Source organism: Corylus avellana, chromosome 8 (genome assembly GCF_965113065.1).
Source record: "Corylus avellana chromosome 8, dhCorAvel1.hap1.2, whole genome shotgun sequence".
Classification (NCBI taxonomy): Eukaryota; Viridiplantae; Streptophyta; class Magnoliopsida; order Fagales; family Betulaceae; genus Corylus; species Corylus avellana.
In genome coordinates this window covers 17040-41202 of record NC_142497.1, presented here as the reverse complement: position 1 = coordinate 41202, position 24163 = coordinate 17040, and the positions used below count along the sequence as shown (strand labels likewise).

At 36.1% G+C, this 24163-nt stretch overlaps 1 protein-coding gene and 1 pseudogene across 1 annotated transcript; one reads left to right on the top strand and one right to left on the bottom strand.

Annotated features, from left to right (window-relative positions):
* Window positions 1–1165: 1165 nt before the first annotated feature.
* LOC132190096 (L-ascorbate oxidase homolog) lies at window positions 1166–3284 on the bottom strand. The gene is made up of 3 exons (XM_059604979.2): window positions 3010–3284; window positions 1764–2876; window positions 1166–1647 (listed from the first exon to the last, which is right to left on the bottom strand). Exons 1-3 carry the CDS (start codon window positions 3255–3257, stop codon window positions 1347–1349), a joined length of 1662 nt encoding a protein of 553 aa, XP_059460962.2. The 5' UTR covers window positions 3258–3284; the 3' UTR covers window positions 1166–1346.
* Window positions 3285–10051: 6767 nt separating this feature from the next.
* LOC132163664 (uncharacterized) lies at window positions 10052–18341 on the top strand (annotated as a pseudogene).
* Window positions 18342–24163: the final 5822 nt, after the last annotated feature.

The following is a 24163-nucleotide window of genomic DNA, read 5'->3' as shown; positions in this document are numbered from 1 at the left end:
ATGTCTCTCTGTGAACTTGTTCCTGATGGCTTCTTAAGGACATGTTTTTCACTTAACATTTATACTTCCTTGATGGACTTGTCGTTTAGTAGTGATGCTGAGACTTGTCTGAATACATATTAATCTTTTATTCTCTTTTCTTTGTTAGTGCGCATTATCATGAATCATGATGTATTCATAAAACTAGCAATTAATACTCGCAACCATTCAACATTCAACATCTTTTCTTAACACAGTTCTTTTCTTTTTTTCTTTAGAATCTTAACACATTTCTTAATATATGTAAAATCATCAAAACACACACACACATATCATGCTTTTAAAACAAATAAAATATGTTAATGTTCTCGGTAAGTAAGATACTAATTAGAATATCCTTGATGAGAAGGATCCCCAACTCAAGCACACAATATTGCAAATCACCATTAGACTCATACCTATAACAAAATTCTAACTTTGGTAGAATCCATAGTATTCCAAACACCTAAAGCACTCAACTTTCATGAAAACCTAAAGCACTCAACTTTCATGAAAACCTAAAGCAAACTTAGGGATAATCATAAGCCACAAGCCCAATTAACCCAACCCATAGACAAATCTAGGGTTTGCAACAAAAACCCCTAACTTGACCCAAACCAAGAAAAGTTAGGGTTTCAACTCTTATCTTGATTGAACAGAAAAATCAAAGTTCCACACGATGAATCTCCTACCTAAACCCTTCATAAGAACCCTACGGAAATTTCTAGGATTAAGCATTATCTCCATAAAGTAAACTAACTTGTAGAAAATTCTAAGTTTTAGGTTTTTACCTGAATTGAACGGTAGAAATCAAAGATCCAACCTAAAGCTTAAAAATAAAGAAAAAAATGTTCTATCTCCAAGCTTCAAAATGTAGATTTGGACAATACACCAACATATCAATAAGAGACTCCACTTTCTTAATAAAAATAAATCATAATAATTGATATATTATAGAATGTAATGTCGAACTTCACTTTCATGATCAAGACAAGTTTAGGGAAGTGGACATGTTTATCTTTTTCTTATAGGTAGTGAAAATTATAAATAGTGGCAAAATAATGATGAGGATTTACCAGAAGGGACACAAATAAAAATAAAAATAAAAGATAGTCATTTAAAAAAAGTAAGTAGTACAAAAATTCGACGCCATGTTCAAATGGTTGACGTAAGAGCAGCAACGATCTGTTTTTCCAACACCTCTTATTCCTTTCCATCGCGTACACCCTGCTTAAAAAATGCTTACGAATTACATAACTAAATGGTTTGTCGTCTCTCACGATCTCTGTCATTGTGTGAAGCGGCTTAGCATGGAGGTGGATAAAATCTTATATGCTGTAGGGTGGGGGCTTGGGCAAGTTCTTGACGAGGCCACATAGCAAGGCATTGTCAGGAATGTTGTACTCGTCCCTGAGCGAGCGTGCAGGAGAGAGGACGCTAGCATAGAGTTGTTGTCCGAGGTAGCGCCTCTCCGCTATTTCAGACCTTATGTTCCACATTCCAGCATTATCGATTGTCAAGAGGATCGCCGCCCACGATTTGGGAAAGACTTGGACTGTGTGCCTACTTACAGCATCAAGAAGATTGTAATTCTTTCGAAGTTCTGGGGTCCACCTCCCAGGCTCAATGCTATTATTTTTATTAGTCAACAAAAAACACAAGTTGTCAATTACTCAATCATCATCAACCGTTTGAAATAGCAATCAAGGAAGAGCGCATAGATGCATTAATTAGTAGCTACTTACGCGACTGCGAAGAAGGAGTATCCATCCAAATGCCATGATTGGATGCTCCTCTCATGGTTCTCAAAGATGATCTCGATAAAGTTACGGAAAGTCATGTTCAACACAATCGGTGCCGAAGTGACTTTGGGTGCACCTCGAGCTGCTGGTGGGTCATCAGGGATGGTGTCGTATTTGAAAACCTTGTTTGCAACTCCATAGTACTCGGCCAGCTTTAGTGGGGTGGGAGGGTCGATGTGGGAGATGCCATTGACAGCGTAACGAAGCTTGCCGTCAACCTTGCTAGCAGAATTCACGAGCTTGATAGTGCGTGTAATGTTAATGGCACCGTAATGGTAGGAGCCCTGAGGGTTGGGCCTGGCAGCACTAGCAGTGAGGTTCCAGCGGAAGGTTCGGAACTGATTGAGGGACCAGGCCCAACCGACAGGGGCCTCAGCGATCTCAGGTGAGGCCGGGCCCTTTCCGCCGATGTAGCGTATAATACCCTTACCGCTAAGCGCGCTCTTGGTGAACCGAGTAGAGGCCACCACGTAGTAGTCCTTCGGCTTTTGGTTAGCAGTAACAAGAACTGAGAAACATTGCCCTACGTGCACATCAAGGGATTGGTACGTGTTTTGGACTGTGTGAGAGCCCTCCATCTCAACCAGTTTCATGGTGTGGCCTTGGATTCTGAAGTTGAGGGAATTCTTAACCCCAACATTGCAGATCCTGTATTTGTAAGTTTTGCCAGCCTTCATGGTGAACAAGGGCTTATCATTGCCGTCGCCCTTAGCAGATTTGCCATTGATGAGGACACCGTCTGGCCTACCAAGGGAGCGACCACTATCCAAGAATTTCCTAAGCGTGGAGTGGCTCTTAGTGTACCAGTCGCCGATGAGGACAGTGTAATCATCCTCAGGATCAGCGTACGGAACAGGAATCAGCAAGCGACTGTTCACGCGCAGGCCCCCGAAGGCACCAGCTACCCTATGCATGGCGGTGGTGGGATAGTAGATGTAACTTCCAATTTGGTCCTTGACTTGGAAGTGATAGGTGTAGTTCGTCCCAGGTAGAATCGGACACATGCTTCCAAGCACTCCATCCTGCCATGAGTTCTTCCTATGCTGGATGCCGCTCCTGCCAAGCCAAATCAAACATTAGCATTGATGGTACAAAATATACCGCGGTTATTCGAGTTTTTGTTGCATTTCTTGGATCATAAGTCACAAAAAAAAAAAAAAAAAAAAAAAAAAAAATCGAAAATGTGAACCATGTCAACAGGAATGGCTCATCAAGGTTGTTGAAGACATTAAGGACAATGTTGTTGTTAGTGGTGGAGTTAATGTTGGGTCCAGGAAATTGACCGTTGATGAGAATTCCTTGCTGGGGGACTCCAAGCGGAGAAATGGTTCCATAGGTGACGTTCCATCTGAAAAACAGGTAAGGGTCTTCACCGCTGACAAAAAACATTTTTGTAGCAGAGAGGCACAAAAGCAACAAAAACGTCACTTCTCCCATCTCTCTCTCTCTCTCTCTCTCTCTCTCTCTCTCTCTCTCTCAAATAAGCTTTGTCCTTCTTAGGCAATCTCAATTAGTCCCTAAAATGGAAGAAGATAGTTCTTCTACCGTCCTCACGGCGCCACATGCTTCCCTTTTATAAATGTCATTGACAACTTCCCAACCAATCGAGTTTCCCGTCATTGTCTCTGAGTTCTCCCTTCTTTTTGGCCCCTTGCATTACGCTCTTCCACTCATTGTTTTATTATTATTATTATTTTTTGACTATGTCATGCATGATAGTTTACCTTAAGTTAATCGAATATTATGATTGGCTAATATGTTGGTAGTCATAATATTCTCCCTACACTTAAAAATAAACATGGCATTTTATGTCGATTTTGTTTTTGTCGTTTCATATAAATTAACGATGTTTGCTTATATAAATGACATAAACTAAAAAAAAAAAAAAAATGAAGAAAATTGTGGATTTTGTTTTTGTCGTTTCATATAAAATTGAAGTCATAACATTTAAAAAAAAAATTATATAAATGACATAAACTAAAAAACAAAAAAAATTGTCGATTTTGTTTTTGTCGTTTCATATAAAATTGAAGTCATAACATTAAAAAATGAAGTTTTTTACTGTTCAAACGACTTCTTTTTAAAAAGAAACACGAGTAAACGACGTCACTTTCATGCATGACGAACTCAAAATACTTTGTTCCACTCGCAACACAATTCCAGAATTCCTTCTTTGAAAGGAGCTCTCAGGGATAGAAAAGTAGTGCTATGTTCCATGTATAATATAAATGTGTTGAAATTTGAAGATAATTTTTATGATAATTAGCTTATAACTTGTTCATTAGTTCTTGAGTAAATATACTTTGACCCCTTAAAATTATCAATTTTTTTTTTTTTTTTTTGGCGCCTCCAAATTATCAAGTGTGACATTTAGATAAGTTAAACTACTATTTTTTGGAAAGAAAAAAAACCCCTTATGTCAAACGTTAAAATTGATGAAAAGTTGCATGTGACCACTTTGACAAAACTCTTTCCGCCGCACTTTTAAACCTTGAAATACTAAAATTGCTCCTTTATAATTATGAAAAAGAAAAGAAAATAAACTTGCTTAGAAAAACAAAAAACAAAGAAAAAGCTGAACAACAGCCAAATCTTGCCATGCCTTAAATTTCATTACTCTACTAATTCTTACATTTCTTTTTGCAAAACAAAACAAAGAATAAGAGTAGCAAATAGTAATAGGCGCGTAAAGATATATACCCTAAATTGAGTCAGAACTCACATGGAGCACGATAAATTGAGAGGCGGACATTTGCATAAAAAAATTATTCACTTTAAATAAATAACTTTCTTCACTTTTCTTTCGCAATATATATATATATATATATATATATATATATATTATGAATGAAATTTATTTACTAAACACAATTGTAAAAACAGTTACAAATTATCACTCCAGCTTAGCAGCCAGAAAACTACCTCCCTTAGAATACAAAGGGAACCAACTGCAGAAATAACCTGCAAAACACCTAACAACCCATCTCTCTATACATGTATATAGACCATAAAATCTATACATCGAATTCTATACAAGAATACTATCAGTAAGACCCCAATTGCTATGCAACAGTAAAATTCTTATTAGTTCTACGAAATTTTTCTTTAGAATAGTGTGCCTTTAAATTCTCATTGGAGATGCATATAAGATTTTCAATTAATTAGCTCTAACTTTCAGTTCTAGCACCGAATAGAGCGGCGCGTCTCTCGTCCAGTCAAATCAGAAAAAAAAAAAAGTGTTGAAGAAAGCATTTTTTGCTACAATTTTTTTTTCAAGTCATCTGTTTTATGTGTAGTGTCTTTAGGGTAAACATAGAATTGGGTGTGTACGGCTAATACATGTCAGTTATTGGGAAGCGCATTAGATGCGAGTCAGCAGCGTGGCTTTTGATAGGAGAATGGTAGACTAGGTCGGTGAGGGTCGAACATGAGAGCTATGTTTGCCAAGAGAAGGGCCCGGCACTGTAGCTGGAACGGCACTGTTCCAGCTACAGTGCCATCTGACATGTACAGTGCCAAAAATTGACTTTGTAATATTATTATTTTTTTTTTTTAAAGCAAAATATTAAAAAAAAAAAAAAAAAGGAGTAGAACGATGGGGTGGCTCCAGCCACCCCTAGGCCGATTTGGGGGTGGTTCGACCACCCCCATGGCCAAGGGGGTGGTCTAGCCACCCCCTTGGCCAAAAAAAAAAAAAAAGGGAACGGGTGCATTTGGGAGTGGCCGGACCACCCCCAAGGGGCTGGGGTAGTTTCGGCCACCCCATACGGCCGGTGTGGGGTGGCCGAAACCACCCCAGCCCCTTGGGGGTGGTCCGGCCACCCCCAAATGCACCCGGTCTCCCTTTTTTTTTTTTTTTTTTTTTTTTTTTGGCCAAGGGGGTGGCCGGACCACCCCCTTGGCCATGGGGGTGGTTCGACCACCCCCAGATCGGCCAGAGGGTGGCTCCAGCCACCCCCTTGGACAAAAATGGGGTGGTCCGGCCACCCAATTTTGGCCAAGGGGTGGCTGGAACCACCCCATCGTTCTACTCCTTTTTTCTTTTTTGTCTTTTTTTTAATATTTTGCTTTTAAAAAAAAAAAAAAAAAATTTAATATTACAAAGTCAATTTTTGGCACTGTACATGTCAGATGGCACTGTAGCTGGAACAGTACCGTTCCAACTACAGTGCCGGGTCCTTCTCTTGGCAAACATAGCTGAGGTGAAGGTGTTTGGTGTTCAATTGGATTGTCTGTTGGGTAAACACAGTAAAATGTCCCATGTCAGGCATTGGGAAGCGAAGTGGACACGTGTCAACAGCAAAAATGTGTTGATAATCGCAAATAAAACAGGAAAAAAAAATGCATGACATAGTGGCAGAATTAATTGTCCCAAGTCTTCGAATGATCTTTGAATGATTTTAAAAACCAGACCCATGTCGGTTTGTATAAATTAATAAAAGTATCGTGCTATTTTATTTATTTATACACTACAAAATTAATAAAAGTCCTCAGAAAATAAAACTGTAATGATACTTTATAGTAGTAATTTTTTAGAGAAATACTACACATTCCAAAATTTCTTCTTAAAAGTTAGTTCCTCACCATCTCATGAGATGGTGATATATTATTTGAGACCTAGCTTTTAGGAAGAAAATTTGGAATGTGTGGTGACACACTTCCTAAAACAATAAATCTCATGAGATGAGGAAATATTATTTAAGAACTAACTTTTAGGAAGAAAATTTGAAATGTGTAGCACTTCACATTTTCTTATCTTAATATACACAATTCAAGAATTCCTAATATCACTTTTCGCACCTCAAGGAAAAATAATCTCACACGAGCCTTTCGTTTATTTAAACCAACACGACTATACTTTACAAACAAGTCAATTTTTTTTTTTTTTTTTTAAAATAATATTTGTAGCGACACTACTAAATTTGAATAGATATTAAAGTAACCTGGGTTATTGACTATAGGTAAAGATTAAAAAAATAATATTTGTAAAGACACTACATTGGTTGTGTTTGCCGGACCCATTTTTTAAGTAGGTTCCTGATACTGTGAATAAGACTTAAAACAGTAATTTGACGTGGAAAACTATCTTTAGGCAAAAGTGTGGCATGTTCAGAGTGAGTTCAGAGTTCAGAGGTGAGGCGTGTTTGCTAACGATGGGATTTGTGTCATCCCATTTTACAAAAAAGAAAGAAAGTTTGTTAGGTGTTTTTTAGGCTGTTTTGCATGATGTGGCATGGGTAGTGTTTGCTAACGAACCAATTTTTCAAATAGGTTTTTGATACGGTAGTAAATAAGACTGAAAGTTGTGAGTAGGCGAAGCGTGTTCAGAGTGGGAATAAGGAAAAAATAAGGATTAAATATCTTATTCACCTTTGTGGTTTAACTGCTTTATTTTTTTGACCCCTAGGGTTTACCTTTTATCACAAGAAATCCTTCTGGTTTGTCTAAAGACGGAGATGGTCTCTTTATCAAAATTTTGTCCAAAATTTGACAAAACGTCATGTCAGTACCAATCACGATTTGACATGTGTCTATATAATTAATTAATTAAAAATAATAATTTTTTTAAAAAAATTAAAACATTAAAAAAAATTAAAAAATTATATATATATATATTTTAATTTGCCGGAAGGGCCTTGAAGGGCCATGGGGGTGGTTCAGCCACCCTAGACCTTCTAGAACGACCGGTCTTGGGATGGCCGAACCACCCACATGGCCCTCGAACCACCCCCAAGGGCCTTCTAGCAAATTGAAAAAAAAAAAAAAAAAATCAATTGGCCCTTGAGGGTGGTTTGGCCACCGTATGGCCAAAGGGGGTAGCGTTTTAATGTTTAATTAATTAATTTTTTTTTAACATTTACTAAATATAATTTTTTTTAATGTTTTCATTTTTTTTTAAAAAAAATATTATTTTTAATTAATTAATTAATTATATGGACATATGTCAAACCGCGATTGGTACTGATGTGGTATTCCATCAATTTTTGGACGGAATTTTAATGGAGGAACTATCTTCATTTTTAGTCAAACTAGATGGACATTCTGTGATAAAAAGTAAACTCTAGAGGTTAAAATTTTTTTTAAAAAAAAGTTATAACATAGGGGCGAATAAAGTATTTAACCTGAAAAATAATTAGCGATTTAGTTATGGGAGCAGGAAAATTAGAAAGGTAAAAGGAAAAATTAAATTTGAGAAATTTGTGGGAGAATGTTGGTAAGTTGTAGAGCTGCAAGGAATCCTTCTCACTTAAGTAAAAGATATTTGAAATTTATTAGCATGAATTGAATACAAATTCAATTAAGTAAAAGAGGAAGTGATCGACAACTACTTTCTAGTGCTTTTTTTTTTTTTTTTTTTTTTTTTTTTTTTTTCATAAACACGAGTTATGTGATTGGAGATCTTGACATTAAATTTGGATGTACCAATATCCAAGGATCCTACTAAAGTGATAGAGATACAGAGTGAGCACCGCTGATTAATCGATGGCTGACTCCACGTTAAGATGGCAACGTGAAACATTAAGATGGCCTATGCCGTGAACATAGGCCACATAGGCTTGCATGTGCAGGAAAAAGTTGTGTAAATCTATCATTTATCTTTTGTGTTTGGTTGAAGAAGATGAAAAGGAAAATTAGTAGGTATATATGAGAAGCGACTGGGATGAGTGAACAGATCGATGAATGAACTTTTGCATTTTTGTGAACCGAAATAATTAAAAATTTGAATTTGTTTTTGGTCTAGTTCAGAAAGTCCGATATTTACTTCATTCGGGTTGTTTCGGTCGAAAATCAGACATTCGGGTTTTTTCTTATTTTCTTCCCTCCAAAAAGAGCGCATGTTACTGTAAGCATGAATGAACTTTCCAATTTTCGTGACCCAGAACCAGAGACCGGGGGGGGGGGGGGGGGGGGGGGGGGGACCGGCAGGGGCCAAGGTCCCCCCTCCCCCCAACTTTCTGAGAAAAAAAAAATAGGGAAAAAAAATAAATAAAAATAAATAATATTACTGTAAACCCACTAGCCCCTATCCAATAAAATGTTCAGCCTTAATTACTTAGTTACCCAACAAATGTTTTTGGCCCTTACCCAACAATTTTTTTGGCCTTTTACCTTAACCCATCCAAATTAACCTTGAAAATCAACTCACAAACACCCACAGCCGCGCAGCAAACGTTGCAGTTACAGACCTCCGTAGTTTCAAACAACTTCACAATCTTCACTTGATCTTCAGGCTCCAACAGGCAGCAGTCGATTGAAAATTTGTACTATGTACGGATAACATATTGTAAGTTCCTTAAACAGTTAAACCCTAACTCCCATTTTGTCTTCTATATTGTCACCACTGTAGAATCAAAATCATAATCAATTTTGTTTTTGTCTTAAAGAAAACGTAGAATAGAATAAGAATTAGAAGGTTAGGACTTAGGTATATGTCACTATATAGTCAAATAGTCATATAATATAAAGAAACTGAAAAAGAAAGAAAGAAAGAAAGAAAGAAAGCAAAAAAAAGAAAAAAACAGAGAAAGAGGCAAGAGTGGCACCTCCGCTTCTCTACTCCTCTCCTACACTCCCTATGGCTCTGATTAGTGATTAGGAATTTGATTTGCTTGTTGTTGGCACCGCACCTGCAAGAGAAAGTAGAAAAAGAAACAGAGAAAGAGGAAAAAAGAAAAGAAAGAGAAACAGAGAAAGGGGAATTACTAATTTACTAGTTATAGATTAGTTTGTCTTTTTAAACTTTTTAGGGAGATTGGGAGTTGGTGGTGTGGGCACATGGGTAGATGGGCAGCAGAAAGTATTGCTTTGTTGGAGACTTGGAGTGAGTGACGAGTGGAATGGGTGATTTTTTTTTTTTTTTTTAATTTTTTTTTTTATATATAGATTCTTGTAATTGACAGTAAGTGTTATTAATTGGCTCAAAATCATGTGATTCATGTCTACAATTTTATTTGTTTTTATATTTCCTAACACAGAACAATAGTTTGTCGACGGCAAAATCATTTCGAAGCAGTGCAAAATCACTCAACGCAAGTTGCATTTTTTAGGTTAGTTATTTAAGTTCAATTCCTAATCTAAGTGGAGAATTTAAGGTTGTTAGAATTTAAATATTTAATTAGAGAGTTTGACACATGAATTGCTATTATATTATATTGTTGTTCTTGTGATTTTATTCATTGTTAACATATGCATCAGACTCTAATATAATCATGTAAATTTATTTGTAGACTATGGGAAAGCCAAATACAATACTTAACTTTTTCAAAAGACAAAATGCACAAAGTTCAAATGTCAATGTTGGTGATGCGTCATCGCCAACTTCTGATATCCTAGTTGCTGAAAATTCTCCTAACAAATCTCGAAGAGTTGACATCAATGCTGAAAACTCTCCTAACAATTCTCGAAGAGTTGACATCAATGAATTTGATGTTAGTTCATTGGAATATGATCCTGTATTGCGTCGTCAGATATGAGATTATGATGTTAATTAACGTGATGAAATTCGAAGAGCTTACATTAAAACTGGTCTGTATCGACGTAATATCCGAGAGTACCCAAAATCTGGAAAAGAAAATCACCTTCGCAGCTTTCAACTTTCGTGGTTCTTGCTATTTCCTACATGGCTTGAATATTCGCCTGATAGAGATGCAACATTTTGTCTACCATGCTTTCTCTTTAATAAGCCATCTGGGCATTACGCGCAACGTGCATTCACTATAGATGGATTTAAGAATTGGAAGAAAGTTAGAGATGGAAAATATTGTGCTTTTCTCAATTATGTGAGGAAAGATCCTAATTCATCTCATAGAATGCCTGAGAGGGCATATGACGACTTCATGAACCAATCTCAACACATAGAAAATGTGTTTGAAAATTTCACTTCTGAATATTGTCAAAACTAGACTTTGCAACAAAATTGAAGATGAGTTTCTGATAGATTCTCTGATGTTGTACATCGAAAGATGAATTGCTGCGACATTTAGTATAGATTCAATCATAGATGATTTTCGTGATATGAAAAGACGAAATGTTTCATTTTGATAGGTGTTTGAGCTGAAATTTAAAATCTCTTATGAAACAAATATTTATGTATCTTTTTTTTTTTTGTTAAAACTGAATTGATTGTAATTTTGTTTTTTTATATATATTAATTTGATCTTCAATTTTAATATATTTCTCATTTATATATGATTTGACCAAATTTTATATTTTAATATAGTTTTCATTTAAGTTATAAAAAATAAAAAAATAAAAAAAATTATACCTCAACCCCTGCCCATCATAGAACCTGGCACAGTCCCTGCCTAGAACGACTGAAAATTGAAATTTCTTTTGTCGTCTGACATTTATCTTGTTAAGGTTGTTTCATCCGAAAATCAGACATTTGAATTTTTTCATGTTTTCCACAATCCAAAAAGAAAGCATGCTACCGTAATCATGAATGAACTTTCTCATTTCGAGACCCAAAACGATTGAAAATTCGAATTTTTTTTTTTTTTTTTGTCTTCCTCAGAATGTCTGATATTTATTTTATTCAGGTTGTTTCGGCCGAAAATTAGATATTCAAATTTTTTCTTGTTTTTAACCTTTCGAAATGAAAGCACGAATGAACTTACACATATCGAGACCCATAACGACTGAAAATTTGGATTTTTTTTTAGTCTAGCTCAAAAAGTCCGATATTTATCTCATTCAGGTTGTTTCAACTGAAAGTTAGACATTCGAATCTTTTCTTCTTTTCCTCATTCCAAAAAGCATGCATACTATCGTATACATAAATGAACTTTCGCATTTCAAGACCCAAAAAGACTGAAAATTCGAATTTCTTTTTTTTTGTCTAACTCAGAAAGTTCGATATTTATCTCAATCAGGTTGTTTCGGCCAAAAATCAGACATTTGGGTTTTTTCTTGTTTTCCTCCTTCCAAAAAGAGCGCATGTTACTGTAAGTACAAATGAACTTTCCGATTTTCGTGACCCAGACTGAAAATTGGAATTTCTTTTTGTCTAGCTCAAAAAGTCCGATATTTATCTCGTTTGGGTTGTTTCATCCGAAAATCAGACATTCGATTTTTTTCATGTTTTCCACTCTCTGGAAAGAAAGCATACTACCGTAAGCATGAATAAATTTTCGCATTTCAAGACCCAGAACGACTGAAAATTTGAATTTCTTTTTTTGTCTTTCTCAGAATGTCTGCTATTTATTTTATTCAGGTTGTTCCGGCCGAAAATCAGATATTCAATTTTTTTTTCTTTTTTTTACCCTTCGAAAATAAAGCATGAATGAACTTGTGCATTTTGAGACCCATAATGATTGAAAATTTGGATTTCTTTTTTTTTTTTTATTTAGCTCAAAAAGTCCGATATTTATCTCATTCAGGTTGTTTCAGCTAAAAGTAAGACATTTGGATTTTTTCTTCTTTTTCTCATTTCAAAAAGCACGCATACTACCGTATGCATGAATGAACTTTCGCATTTCGAGACCTAGAAAGACTGAAAATTCGAATTTTTTTTTCTAACTCTGAAAGTCCGATATTTATCTCATTCAGGTTGTTTTGGCCAAAAATCAGACATTCGGGTTTTTTTCTTGTTTTCCTCCCTCCAAAAAGAGCGCATGTTACTATAAGCACAAATGAACTTTCTGATTTTCGTGACCCAGAATGACTGAAAATTGGAATTTCATTTTGTCTAGCTCAAAAAGTCTGATGTTTATCTTGTTCAAGTTGTTTCGTCCGAAAATCAGAGATTCGATTTTTTTCATGTTTTCCTCCCTCCGGAAAGAAAGCATGTTACCGTAAGCATGAATGAACTTTCGCATTTTGAGACCCAGAACGATAGAAAATTTGATTTTTTTTTTTTTTTTTTTTTGGGTCTACCTCAGAAAGTTTGATATTTATCTCATTCATGTTGTTTTGGCGAAAATCAAACATTCAAACCCAAACCCCAAACGAAAACCCAAACCCTAGAAGGAAAAGAAAAGAAAAAAAAAAAAAAAAAAAAAACCCAAAACCTCAAACTGATGGTCATCAAGCGAAAGCCCTAACCCCAATAGGAAAAAAAAAATGAGTTAACTACTTTTTTAGTACCTCGATTTACACTTTTTTTATTTTTCTCCTCCGTGTTTGCAAAAGAGTAAAATGTGATACCTGACCTATGAGAAAATGCAAAATTGATACCTTGGTAGTTTCTGTCAGTCTAAATTAACGGAATTCCATGTCATCAACACGTGTCACACCCAAAATATGCCACATATCTTAAAAATTAAAAATAATAAATAATAAAAAAACTAAACCTTAAAAAAGGAAAAAAAAAAAAAGAAAAGAAAGAAAAGAAAAGAAGTCGGCCTTAGAAAATGGGGTGGCTCAATGGGGTGGCCGGCCACCCCTCAAATTTTCTATTATTTATTTAGTTTTTTAGTTTATTATTATTAATTATTTTTAATTTTTAGGACACGTGGCATATTTTGGGAGTGACACGTGTCGATGACGTGGATTTCCGTCAATTTAGACCGACGAAAAAAACAGAGGTATCAATTTTGCTATTTCCCATAGGTCAGTTATCAGATTTTGTTGTTTTGCAAACATAGGAGGGAAAAATAAAAAAAAATATAAACTGAGGTACTAAAAAAGTAGTTAACCGAAAAAAAAAAAAAAAAACTCCAAACCTCAAATTGATGAACATCAAGTGAAAACCCTAACCCCAGCATGACAAAAAATAAAATAAAATAAAATCAAAGCAACAATTTAATGGACATACCAGTGTAATGAGGAGGCCTGCTAGAGTACTAGTTGAAGGGTGGGGGGGGGGGGGGGGGGGGAGGAGTTCGATCGGTGGAGGGAGGACGGCCGGTACTCCATGACATGATTGCGAAAGAGTGAGCGAGGACGGCTGTCGGGGGAGGAGGGTAGACGGAGAGAGAGGGAGCTGAGAGATCGAGAGAAGAGAGAAGAGAGAAGAGAAGAGTTGATCGAGAGAGAGAGAGTGAGGCGCGCGGGAGGTAGTGCTAATTTGGGCGCGAGAACCAAAAAATTAAAGAGGTGTCGGTTTTAGTGGAACCAACACCCCTTTGTCGGTTCCACAAAAACCGACACCTTGGAGTGTCGTTTAGTGTTATCTTAATATACAAGCTGTCACTAAACCTTTATTTTTATTTTTGTAGTCGACAATTAGAGAAAGAGAAGTAGAGGAAAATAGAGAAAACACCAACAGAGAAAACGAAGGAGGCAAAAGCTTGAAAAGGGATGTAAAAATAGAGAACAAAAAAATAAAAGATTTTGGATCAGATATACTGGCTTTAGCCGGTAGCTCTAATAGAGATACCAAGAAGAAATTCAAAATGTTATGAATATCAAATGTGGAGATAATAAAGTAAATAATACAAAAATTTTTATGTGGTTCGGTTTATGATATACATCCACAAATAAAGTCCTAAACATAATACTCCTATTTATATATATAGGAGAATTGAGTAAATAAGTTTGGTAATCAAATTATAGGAAAATTGGGTAGATAAGTTTGGTAATCAAATCAAAATAATTTGATTATCATCAAATCTAATAACAATCAATTATAATCATGAAATCAAATCTCCTAATATTATCTAATATTCGGTGCTTTTGTTGGTGATATTCGTTTAATTCGTTCAATAACAGGTCAAACACTGGTTAAGTTTACAAACTGACATAGGCAAGTATAATTGCTGATTATGCGTAAAAAGGCTTTCCATTTTCGATTTGCTTTTCCTTCTTTTGGAAGTTTAATTGGGCTTTTTAGTAATGTGTAAAAAGGCTTCACTGTGACTTTTGAGATGGAAAATCGAAGTAAATCTCTGGGATGACTCTCTTATCTGACGCACATGATAAACTGTAGAAATCGGAATGCCATGGGCCCATGATTCACGAAATAGGCATTGTGGCGTCTCTAAGTTTGTAACCATGTATTGTAAGAAACTCTTTGAATTCCTATTTTTAATTGTTTTTCGTCATCATAATGGAAATCAAAGTGCAGTGGGATCTGACTCAGATGGTCGGAATTAGCGCATGCAACGGGGTCCTTCTGACATATCATGAAAAAGCATGTGATCCGGCTTCTTGCGTTGGTTTGTAATATCTGACATATCTGCACTATCTGAGGGAGTGGAGATAGGCTGGCTCTTTTCTGTTCCACCTACTTGTGTTGGTTTGCAATATTTATATCATAAGCTGACTAGGATATGGTATCCGGCTTACATGATAATCACATGATAACATCATAACAACATGTATGTCATTTAAAAAAAAAAAAAAAAAAATCTATCTAAGCAAGTGTAAGCGATATGAAGAGGTGACGACACCAAACTAAAGGTGCATTATCCGATGCAGCTGCCTTGCCTTTATCTTATAAGGATTAATATATTTTGGAAGCATTCTCGAAATTTCCTTTTTTTTTTTTTTCCTAACCTCCTTTAATTGTTTCTTTCCTTTAGACTAGTCGGTGACACTTTATTCTCAGAGTCACAGCCGAAAAAGAAAAGAAATAATATAAGGAAACCGCTCCTTAGCCTCCTTTAGTACGTATTGATGTGATATTTTTGTGATAAAAAATATCAATTATAAAAATTATCATTCTTAATAGAACGAATCCCGTAAGATAGAGCTATATTGAGGGTGTCGAACCCCAAGGACTGCAGGGGTTTAAGTATCAGAATTTAAAAGATTAAAATCAACTTAATTAAAAGAGAATGATTTGTTTGTGTGAATTTGAAGTGCATAAAATAAACGAAAATAAAAGAAGTAAATGTATGAGAGAGAGAGTAGGGTATTGACTTTACCACAATCCGCACATCAATGGTTAACCATATTTAATTCTAGCACTTCATTCTATGCATGTTATAATTCAACAATAAAACATATAAAAATAATTTCATACAATCAATGGAATAGCATAACCCATCTTCGGTTGGCACAGACCGTCTACCTAAATTAGACTAAACTAGGGTGTAGTACGATCCGTCTTCCCTAGGCATGGCCTATCTAACCCTATTGATTGCATGCCAATTAAAAACCATTGTATAACCATCATTCTTATAATCACAGAAAATAAGAATGATTTGAGTTCAATAATAGTAAAATAATTTCTAAGACAAGATAAGAATTTTACTAATATTGAATTGGAATTTAAAGAACAACTGCATTTAATATGAAGAACAGAAATCAATTGTAGCAATCCTCAGAGTTATACAATCAATATGCATAAATTGAAAGAATAGAAATTAAATACAATCAAACCATTGTACTTGGAAATGGCTACATCAATACCCTACAATTGGGTTTAGCTGCTCATGATCTCCTAAGTTCCACAGACTATTTTACTGAATTTCTTTTGCTCTAAAAGCGGTGTGTCTGTTTATAATGTTTAGAGCCCTATTTATAGGGAATTGGAAAACCCTAAAACCCTAGAAATCCTCATAAAATAGGAGGTCAGTCTCCCAGTCCAATTGGGAGACTGAAATCCAAGTCCATGCTGGAGAGGAATTCTTGCCGTGCACTGTATGCTCGTGTGCACTCGATCCAAGATTTGGTGCGCTCGAGCCTAGCTAGTGTGCGCGCGAGCGCAGGCATGCGCTCGATCCTTGGCCGCAGACGCTCGAGCGCACCTGCGCTCGATCCTAGATCCAGAATGCTCAACTTTTTGTTCTTTTAAGCCCAATTTCCAGTGGTTTGTCAAGTAAGTCCTGAAACACAAAAACAAAACAAAATCAAACAAATAACAATGCTAAGGAATTAACATATGTAAATTAAGGGGCTAGAATGTGTAACATTCGGCGCTTATCACGTATCTTCCTTTAGACGTCCATAAAAATGATATCAAAGGCTACTGTGAATTTCCTCCTTTTCTCTCTTCTTCCATGATCTCCAGCTGGCCGTTCTTTGCTTGTTTGTTGGGTCTCTTATTTTTACCTGTGCTCCAACGGGTTTCTTTGTGGAGGAGTCCGCGGGTTTACTGGTAACTCATCTACTATACAAGGCAGCTCTAATAATTGCAGTGGTGAGATGGGTTTGGTGTTGGACTCTCACTCTTTCAGACTCAGAGATAGGAGCATCTCTTAGCCTCTGTTGAGGCAGAGTTTCCTCCTACAATTGCTTCTTCCCATATGATAAGAGACAATCTAAACTGACTACCTTCGGAGATATCACAGAAAGACTGCCGGAGAGTAGGAGTTTGGATGCGTGTGCTGTATGCTTGAACCAATTAGGCATGCAAGATGAGGTAAGGGAGCTCAGGAACTGTTGCCACGTCTTCCACAGGGAATGCATTGACAGATGAGTGGATCGTGATCGTGATCATGATAATCACATGACTTGCCCACTCTGTAGGGCTCCTTTAGGCTTCGTTTGGCAACAGCCTTGGCCTAAATACTGTTAATATTTTGACTAGTTGACCATCAATATTTCACCCCCAATCCCCATATTGCCCTTAACTTTCTCTGCAAACTTTTTGAGTTTTTTTCTCTGAAAATCCCCAAAGCACATATCAGGCGCACCTCCCCTGCGTGAGATCCTCAACTTTTTGATTTTTTTTTTTGCTTAAAAATCCTCAAAGCACCGAAACAGAGTCCCTCCCCTGCGTCAGTTCCTTCACTTTCCGATTTTTTTTGTGTGACTAAGAAGTGAGGGATTGGTGTGTTGTTGGGCTCTGCCTCTGAGGCTTTAGGCTTTAGCTTCAACAACCAGACAATATTGTCGGTGGGGGGATCTGTAGCTCCTTGAGGACGATATCGTCTTCGGTCTCGCCCAGCACCTTGACGGATAAGAGGAAGCCCTTGAGGCCGAGGGCGCAGAAGTGGCGGGAGTCGAAGGGGTCGCGGCGGAGGCAGGAGAGGAACTCGGGCGCGGCGTCGTATTGGAAGATGCAGCGGGCGGAGGAGGCGCTGTAGAGGGAGAGAGTGGAGGGACCGTTGATGGCTGCGAGGAGACAGGAGTCGGGCCGGGCCTGGACCCAACAGAGGTCCTGGATGCCGGGTTTTGATGCGGAGTCGGTCTCGAACCAGAGAAGCGGGGATTGGGCGCGAAAATCGAGGATGCAGATGCGTCCTTGGCGGTCGGCGGCTGCGAGGAGGAGATGGGACGATGAGGGCTCCATGGAGAGGAGGTCGCGGCGGAGGGGGAGAGGAGTCCAGCAAACAGAGGTGACGAATGGCGAGAGGGAGTCGGAGTTGGAGCTGGAGGGTGAAACGGGAGGTTTTATTTTAGGGTGAGAGAGAAGCTTGACTCGTGAAGGAGAAGGACGGAGATGGAGAGAGAGCTGGAGGAAAAGAGAAGAGGAAAAGAGAAGCTGCAGAGATTTTGGGCTGAAGGGCAAAAGTGTTATTTCACATTAAGAAAAGGACAAAAACAGTGTTTAGGCCAAGGTCATCCCTGTTGCCAAACACCCCCTTACTGACTTCTTCACAATTGAAGAGCTTGAGTTTCGAGTCCGAGGCCCAGCCCAACTGGGCCTTAGAAAGACTTCTCTACCTTTTTGGGGACGATCTGCTCTTTTAACTTGATGTTCCCTCATGATTATTTGGAATCTATGCAGTACTATTAATAGCCGATAGCATAAAGTGGCACGGCGAATGGTTTATTATGCCTTTCTAAATGATGAGATCGGTTAGCCCTTTTTATTTTTGTTAGGATATGGGATTTCTGTATATACATGTTCCGGTCAATAGCTACTTTTTTTCTTTCCCAGTTACACATCACTTGTATATTTGTTTTTTTTAACATGTCTACACATGGGGATTCGAACTAGTAACTTCTGCTTTATGAGTCGTGTTTCACTACCAATTGAACTACCCTTATGCTTGGATATTTGTTTTGAAAGCAATGGAAGCGTGTTTATATGAATTTAAAGAAAATATCGGTTAAGTACATGATTTTATTGATCAGTTCCACAAAATGATTAAAAGGTGTTTGACAAACTGTTTCCGTTTCGGAAAACTGAAAACATGACCAATTTCATTTAGACAACCGTCCTAAAAACAGTTCCCACTTAAAAGAAAAAAATAAAAAGGACACAAATTTTCTCCAAATCAGTTTAAAGAAAATATTTTTCAATCTATTTAAAATAGTGCCAAGTGTTTATAAACATTTAAAATCATATTAAATTTAGTCTAAGTTAGTAAATTACTATTAATGACGTTAAGAATTTAATGTGCACTTGACACTATATTTTAAATGGGTAGGAGGATATTTCCTTCAGACTGATTTAGAGGAAATTTTTGTCCAAATAAAAATTGGTTTTGCATTTTGAATTTTGCATTTTTGTGACCCAGAACGATTGAAAAATTGATTTTTCTTTTTCTTTTTTTGTCTAAATCAAAAAGTCCGTTAGTTATATGATTAAGGTTGTTTCGGCTGAAAATCAGACATTCAGATTTTTTCTTGTTTTCCTCCATACAAAAAGAACGCATGCTACCATAAGCATGAATGAATTTTCGCATTTTCGTGATCCAGAACGACTGAACATTCGAATTTCTTATTTATTTTTTATTTTTTATTTTTTGTGTAGCTCAAAAAGTCTGATATTTATTTTATTAAGGTTGTTTTTTCCGAAAATTAGAAATTCATTCTTTTTCTTGTTTTCCTCTATCCGAAAAGAAAGCATGCTACCATAAGCAAGAATGAAGTTTCCATTTTCCTAACCAAGAACGACTGAAAATTTGAATTTACTTTTTTTACGTAGCTCAAAAAGTCTGATATTTATTTGTTTAAGGTTGTTTTAGCCGAAAATTAGACATTTGAATTTAATATTTTTTTCATTCCTCCAAAAAGAAAGCATGCTACCGTAAGCATGAATGAAAATTTCTCATTTTTGTGATCTTGAAAGATTGAAAAATCGATTTTTTTTTTTTTTTTTGTCTAAATCAAAAAGTCCGATTGTTATATCATTAAGGTTGTTTCTACCGAAAATCAGACATTTGGATATTTTTTTTGTTTTCCTCCATACAAAATGAACACATGTAAGCATGAATGAACCTCCGCATTTTCGTGACCCACAACGACTGAAAATTCAAATTTCTTATTTGTCTAGCTCAAAAAGTCCGATATTTATTTCATTCAGGTTGGTTCGGCTGAAAATCAGACCTTCAAATTTTTTCTTGTTTTCCTCCCCACGAAAAGAATGTATGCTACCGTAAGCATAAATGAAGTTTTACATTTTTGCATTTTCGTGATCCAAATATCAACGTTAAAACCCCAAATATCACCGTTGAAACCTAAATACCCCTTTGAAATCACAAATGAAACGTCGTGGAAACCCCAAATGAAACCCTGTTAAAACCCCAAATGAACTTTTGTATTTTCATGACCTAGAACGGCTGAAAATTCAAATGTCTTTTTTTTGTCTATCTCATAAAGTTTGATATTTATCTCATTCAGGTTGGTTCAACCGAAAATTAGACCTTCAAATTTTTCTTCTTTTCCTCCCCTCGAAAAGAATGTATGCTACCGTAAGCATAAAAGAAGTTTTGCATTTTTGCATTTTCGTGACCCAAATATTAACGTTGAAACCTCAAATATCACGGTTGAAACTTGAATACCCCGTTGAAATCACAAATGAAACGTCGTTGAAACCCCAATTGAAACCCCAAATGAAATCCTGTTGAAACCCCAAATGAACTTTCATATTGTCGTGACCAAGAACGACTAAAAATTCGAATGTCTTTTTTTCGACTATCTCATAAAGTTCAAAATTTATCTCATTCAAGTTGGTTCGGCCGAAAATCAGACCATCAAATTTTTTCTTTATTTCCTCCCCTCGAAAAGAACGTATGCTACCGTAAGCATAAATGAAGTTTTGCAATTTTGCATTTTCTTGACCCAAATATCAACGTTAAGGGAGCCCCTACTATGCGGTCCGTCTGCAAACCCAACCTTTTACAACAACCAATTGCTGAGAGACACGTAGGCTTATTACACAGATACACAATAAAACTGAAACACCAAATAAATTCGTCTCCCCTTTAAGAAATCCAAAATACTCCAAAGTCCTCCTCTCTGAAACAACAGTAATTGCTCTTGCGATTATCTCTTTAAGAATCCAACCCACTTTCACCAAGAAGTCTCTCCCTCTCTGGAGCTTTCGTTCGTGGGTTTCGATTGTGGGTTTTGTTGTTTGTGAGTTTTGGGTTATTCTTTGCATAGATTGGGTTCCCTTTTTTTTTCTTTTTTATTTTTTTTTTCTATTCTGTTCCGATTTCGTAGATTTTTTCATTTTCTTCGATTTAGCGAAATTTCTTGATTTTTGAGTTGTTAGTTTTGATTGCAATGATGGATTGGGTGTCTTGATTTTTGAGTTGTTAATCTGGGTTTTGATTTAGGTGGCTGATTGTTGTTTAGGGTTTAGCCATGAACTCTTATTGTCTTTGTAAATTGAACATGTTAATATTGTTAGGTATATGGGTTTCAGAATTTGGACTGACTTCATCTCTCTCTCTCTCCTCATTTGGCAGCACCACTGCCGATATGATGTTGTGGGAGGACTTTGTGCCATGAGCACTCATCAAATCAAATGGTATGATTTTTTTTTTTTTTTTTTCTTACTAATATTATTGCTTTATTAGAAATATAACCAGTAGCCAATGACAATTCTGTGTACAAATTCAGGCTTTACCACAACTTGGCATTCACTCGTTTGCTAGAGTTTGTGCTGAATTATCTTCTGTTTGAAAAATCATGGCTTGTATTGCGCAGATAAGATGGAAAAGGAGGCTGACTCATGGTATGCATGCGCCACCATGTAATTCATGGTATGCATTTTATTCACCTTTCCCCGTTATGAGTAAATGGTGTAGATAACGCAGCATGGTGGTGAAGAAATTCATAATGCTATGAATATCAAAATGCGAAAATAATAAAATAAATATATAACACACCAGATTTTACATGGTTTGGTCTATAACTTATATTCATAAATAAAGCCTTAAGGCTACATTTGCACTTATTCAATTGATATATTTTACAATACATGATATTCTATTTATAGGAGAATTGGGGTAAATAAGTTTGATAACATCCCCTCAAACTTAAAGTGGAAGATCTTGAAACTTGAAGTTTGATTTTTTTTATTTTTTTTTATTTTTTTATTTTGATTTGTTTTGTTTTGGTTTTTTGTCTTCCTTGGAGGCGGTGGCGACGGCAATGGTGATGCACTTTAAATAACAATACAAAGAGGGCCATCTATGGGCAAAATATTGGGCTATAGATTATTGGCCAAAATATTGGGCCAACAATCGGTTTAGACGCTAGAGACTACGGAGACGATGTTGATGGAGAAGTCGCCATTTGAGATGGTGTCGAAGGGGCAGTAGAGCTTGATGCTCCGAGAGGACCAACTTCTTTGTTGCAGAATGGTCCTTGGTCAAGAACACCATGGATGCTTGGTCGCAGCGTTGGCAGCAGTGGGTGGTGAGACTGGATCGGAGGAAGGATGGCAAAAAAAAGAAGAACAAACATTAGAAGAGTCTGGTCGCTACTGGCATTCAGCATCAAGACATATAGAGAACTCAAAGAAGTATGGATCTGTCTTGAAAGCAAAACCAAAAGAATTCTCTGATGAAGGAAGATAAAATACATTTTTTTGTCACACACATCAACTCTCAACTACCGAGAGTTGATGTGAGACAATATGTTTGGATCACTACAAAAAAAAAAAAAAAAACCCTGGTTTTTTTGTGATGGTTTAGGGCTAAAAACCTTTTGTAGTGACGGTTTAATAGTGACTCTTTCAAAGCCCAAAGGGTAGTGAATCAAGGGTAGGGAAATGGAGCACTGTTCAACCAACTCTTAGGGTTTTTATTTTTTATTTTTATTTATTTTTTAATTTTTTATTTTTCCCAAATTTTTGTTTTAGCTTCTTGCATTGTGCAAGAAGCATGCACAATTCAAGATGCACTTCATAAATAATACAACTCAACATATGGGTTCAATGCAAAGCAACATCACATCACAACTCAATATCATAACTCAATACTCAAGTTCAAACTCATAAATAATATCCATCTCAATACTGAAGTTCAACTCATAAATAATATCCAAAACAACACTCAAGTTAAACCCATAAATAATATTCAAAACAACATAGTAAAAGTTCAAACTCATAATATTTATCCAAAGCAATACTCAAATTTAATTAAGGGATGAGAGAATCAGATAACATAAAATATCCAAGTTCATCAGAGTCATCCTCATCGTAACTGTCATTATCCATATCCATATCCTGCCACGTACCATAAGATATGCAAATTCAAATACTGCTCAAATGGTTTTCAATTAAAACTATAACTGACAGAAAATGGAAAAACAGTGGTTATATAGTCTCAATTGCAAAATCTGGAGTTTGGGGGATGAGAGAGACACTATAGATAGAAACCAGATAACACAACCTTAAAAGGCCCATGATGTTTGGAACTGTTCTAGAGAATCAACTTTAATTGATGTATTTCATACACGACAGATATCAACAGATGTACAAGATATTTCTATTGATTCTTCGAGCCATTATAAACCATATGTTATCACAAAGCTGAAGTTGTTAGAAGATGAATACGTTCTCTTAATTAGCTTGATTAGGTCCTACGTACTGTAAAATAAAGCAATTACAAAATGCAATTATGACAGCTTGTGAACATCTGAAGATAAAGTTTCATGTTTTAATGTGTGGAAAGAAGTTTACTTCCTACTCCAAAAATATCGGGGCTTTTGTCATTAGGCCAAAATTTGGGAATATGACAAATTCATATTTACACACAGTACAAATATGGAGAATCATATGGGGGTTACAGTACAAATATAGCAAAACATATGGGGGTTTTGTCTTTAGGCACAAATTTGGGAATGACATTCATATTTATATACTACAAATATAATAAGTGACAAAAAAACAGGAAAAAAAAAATTCAAATACAAAATTAAGTGAACACATACGACTCTTTCATATTCATATACATCAATATTGGCAGCATTAATTGTTAAACAAAATCATAGACGAATACCAGATCACTGTCCTCATCATCTTTGCTTGGTTCTACAAGCTTAACCTGCTTTTCAGAAGATTCAGGCTTGAAAGGAGCACTTTTAGTTGTAATTGTTGAGTCAGCCTTGCCTGAAAAATTTTAATAGTCAATGGCTGAAAGGGATGAAATTTCAAAATAAAGTTCAATTGACAAAACACCCACGATTCTCTGCGTTGCTCAATGGAAAAATCTTCTCATCATCCTCTGAATCAGTATATCAAAATCTCCTCATCACAAACTCAAACCCCAAACCCTAGAAAAAAAAAAAAAAAAAAAACCAAACCTCAAATTGATGATCATCAAGCGAAA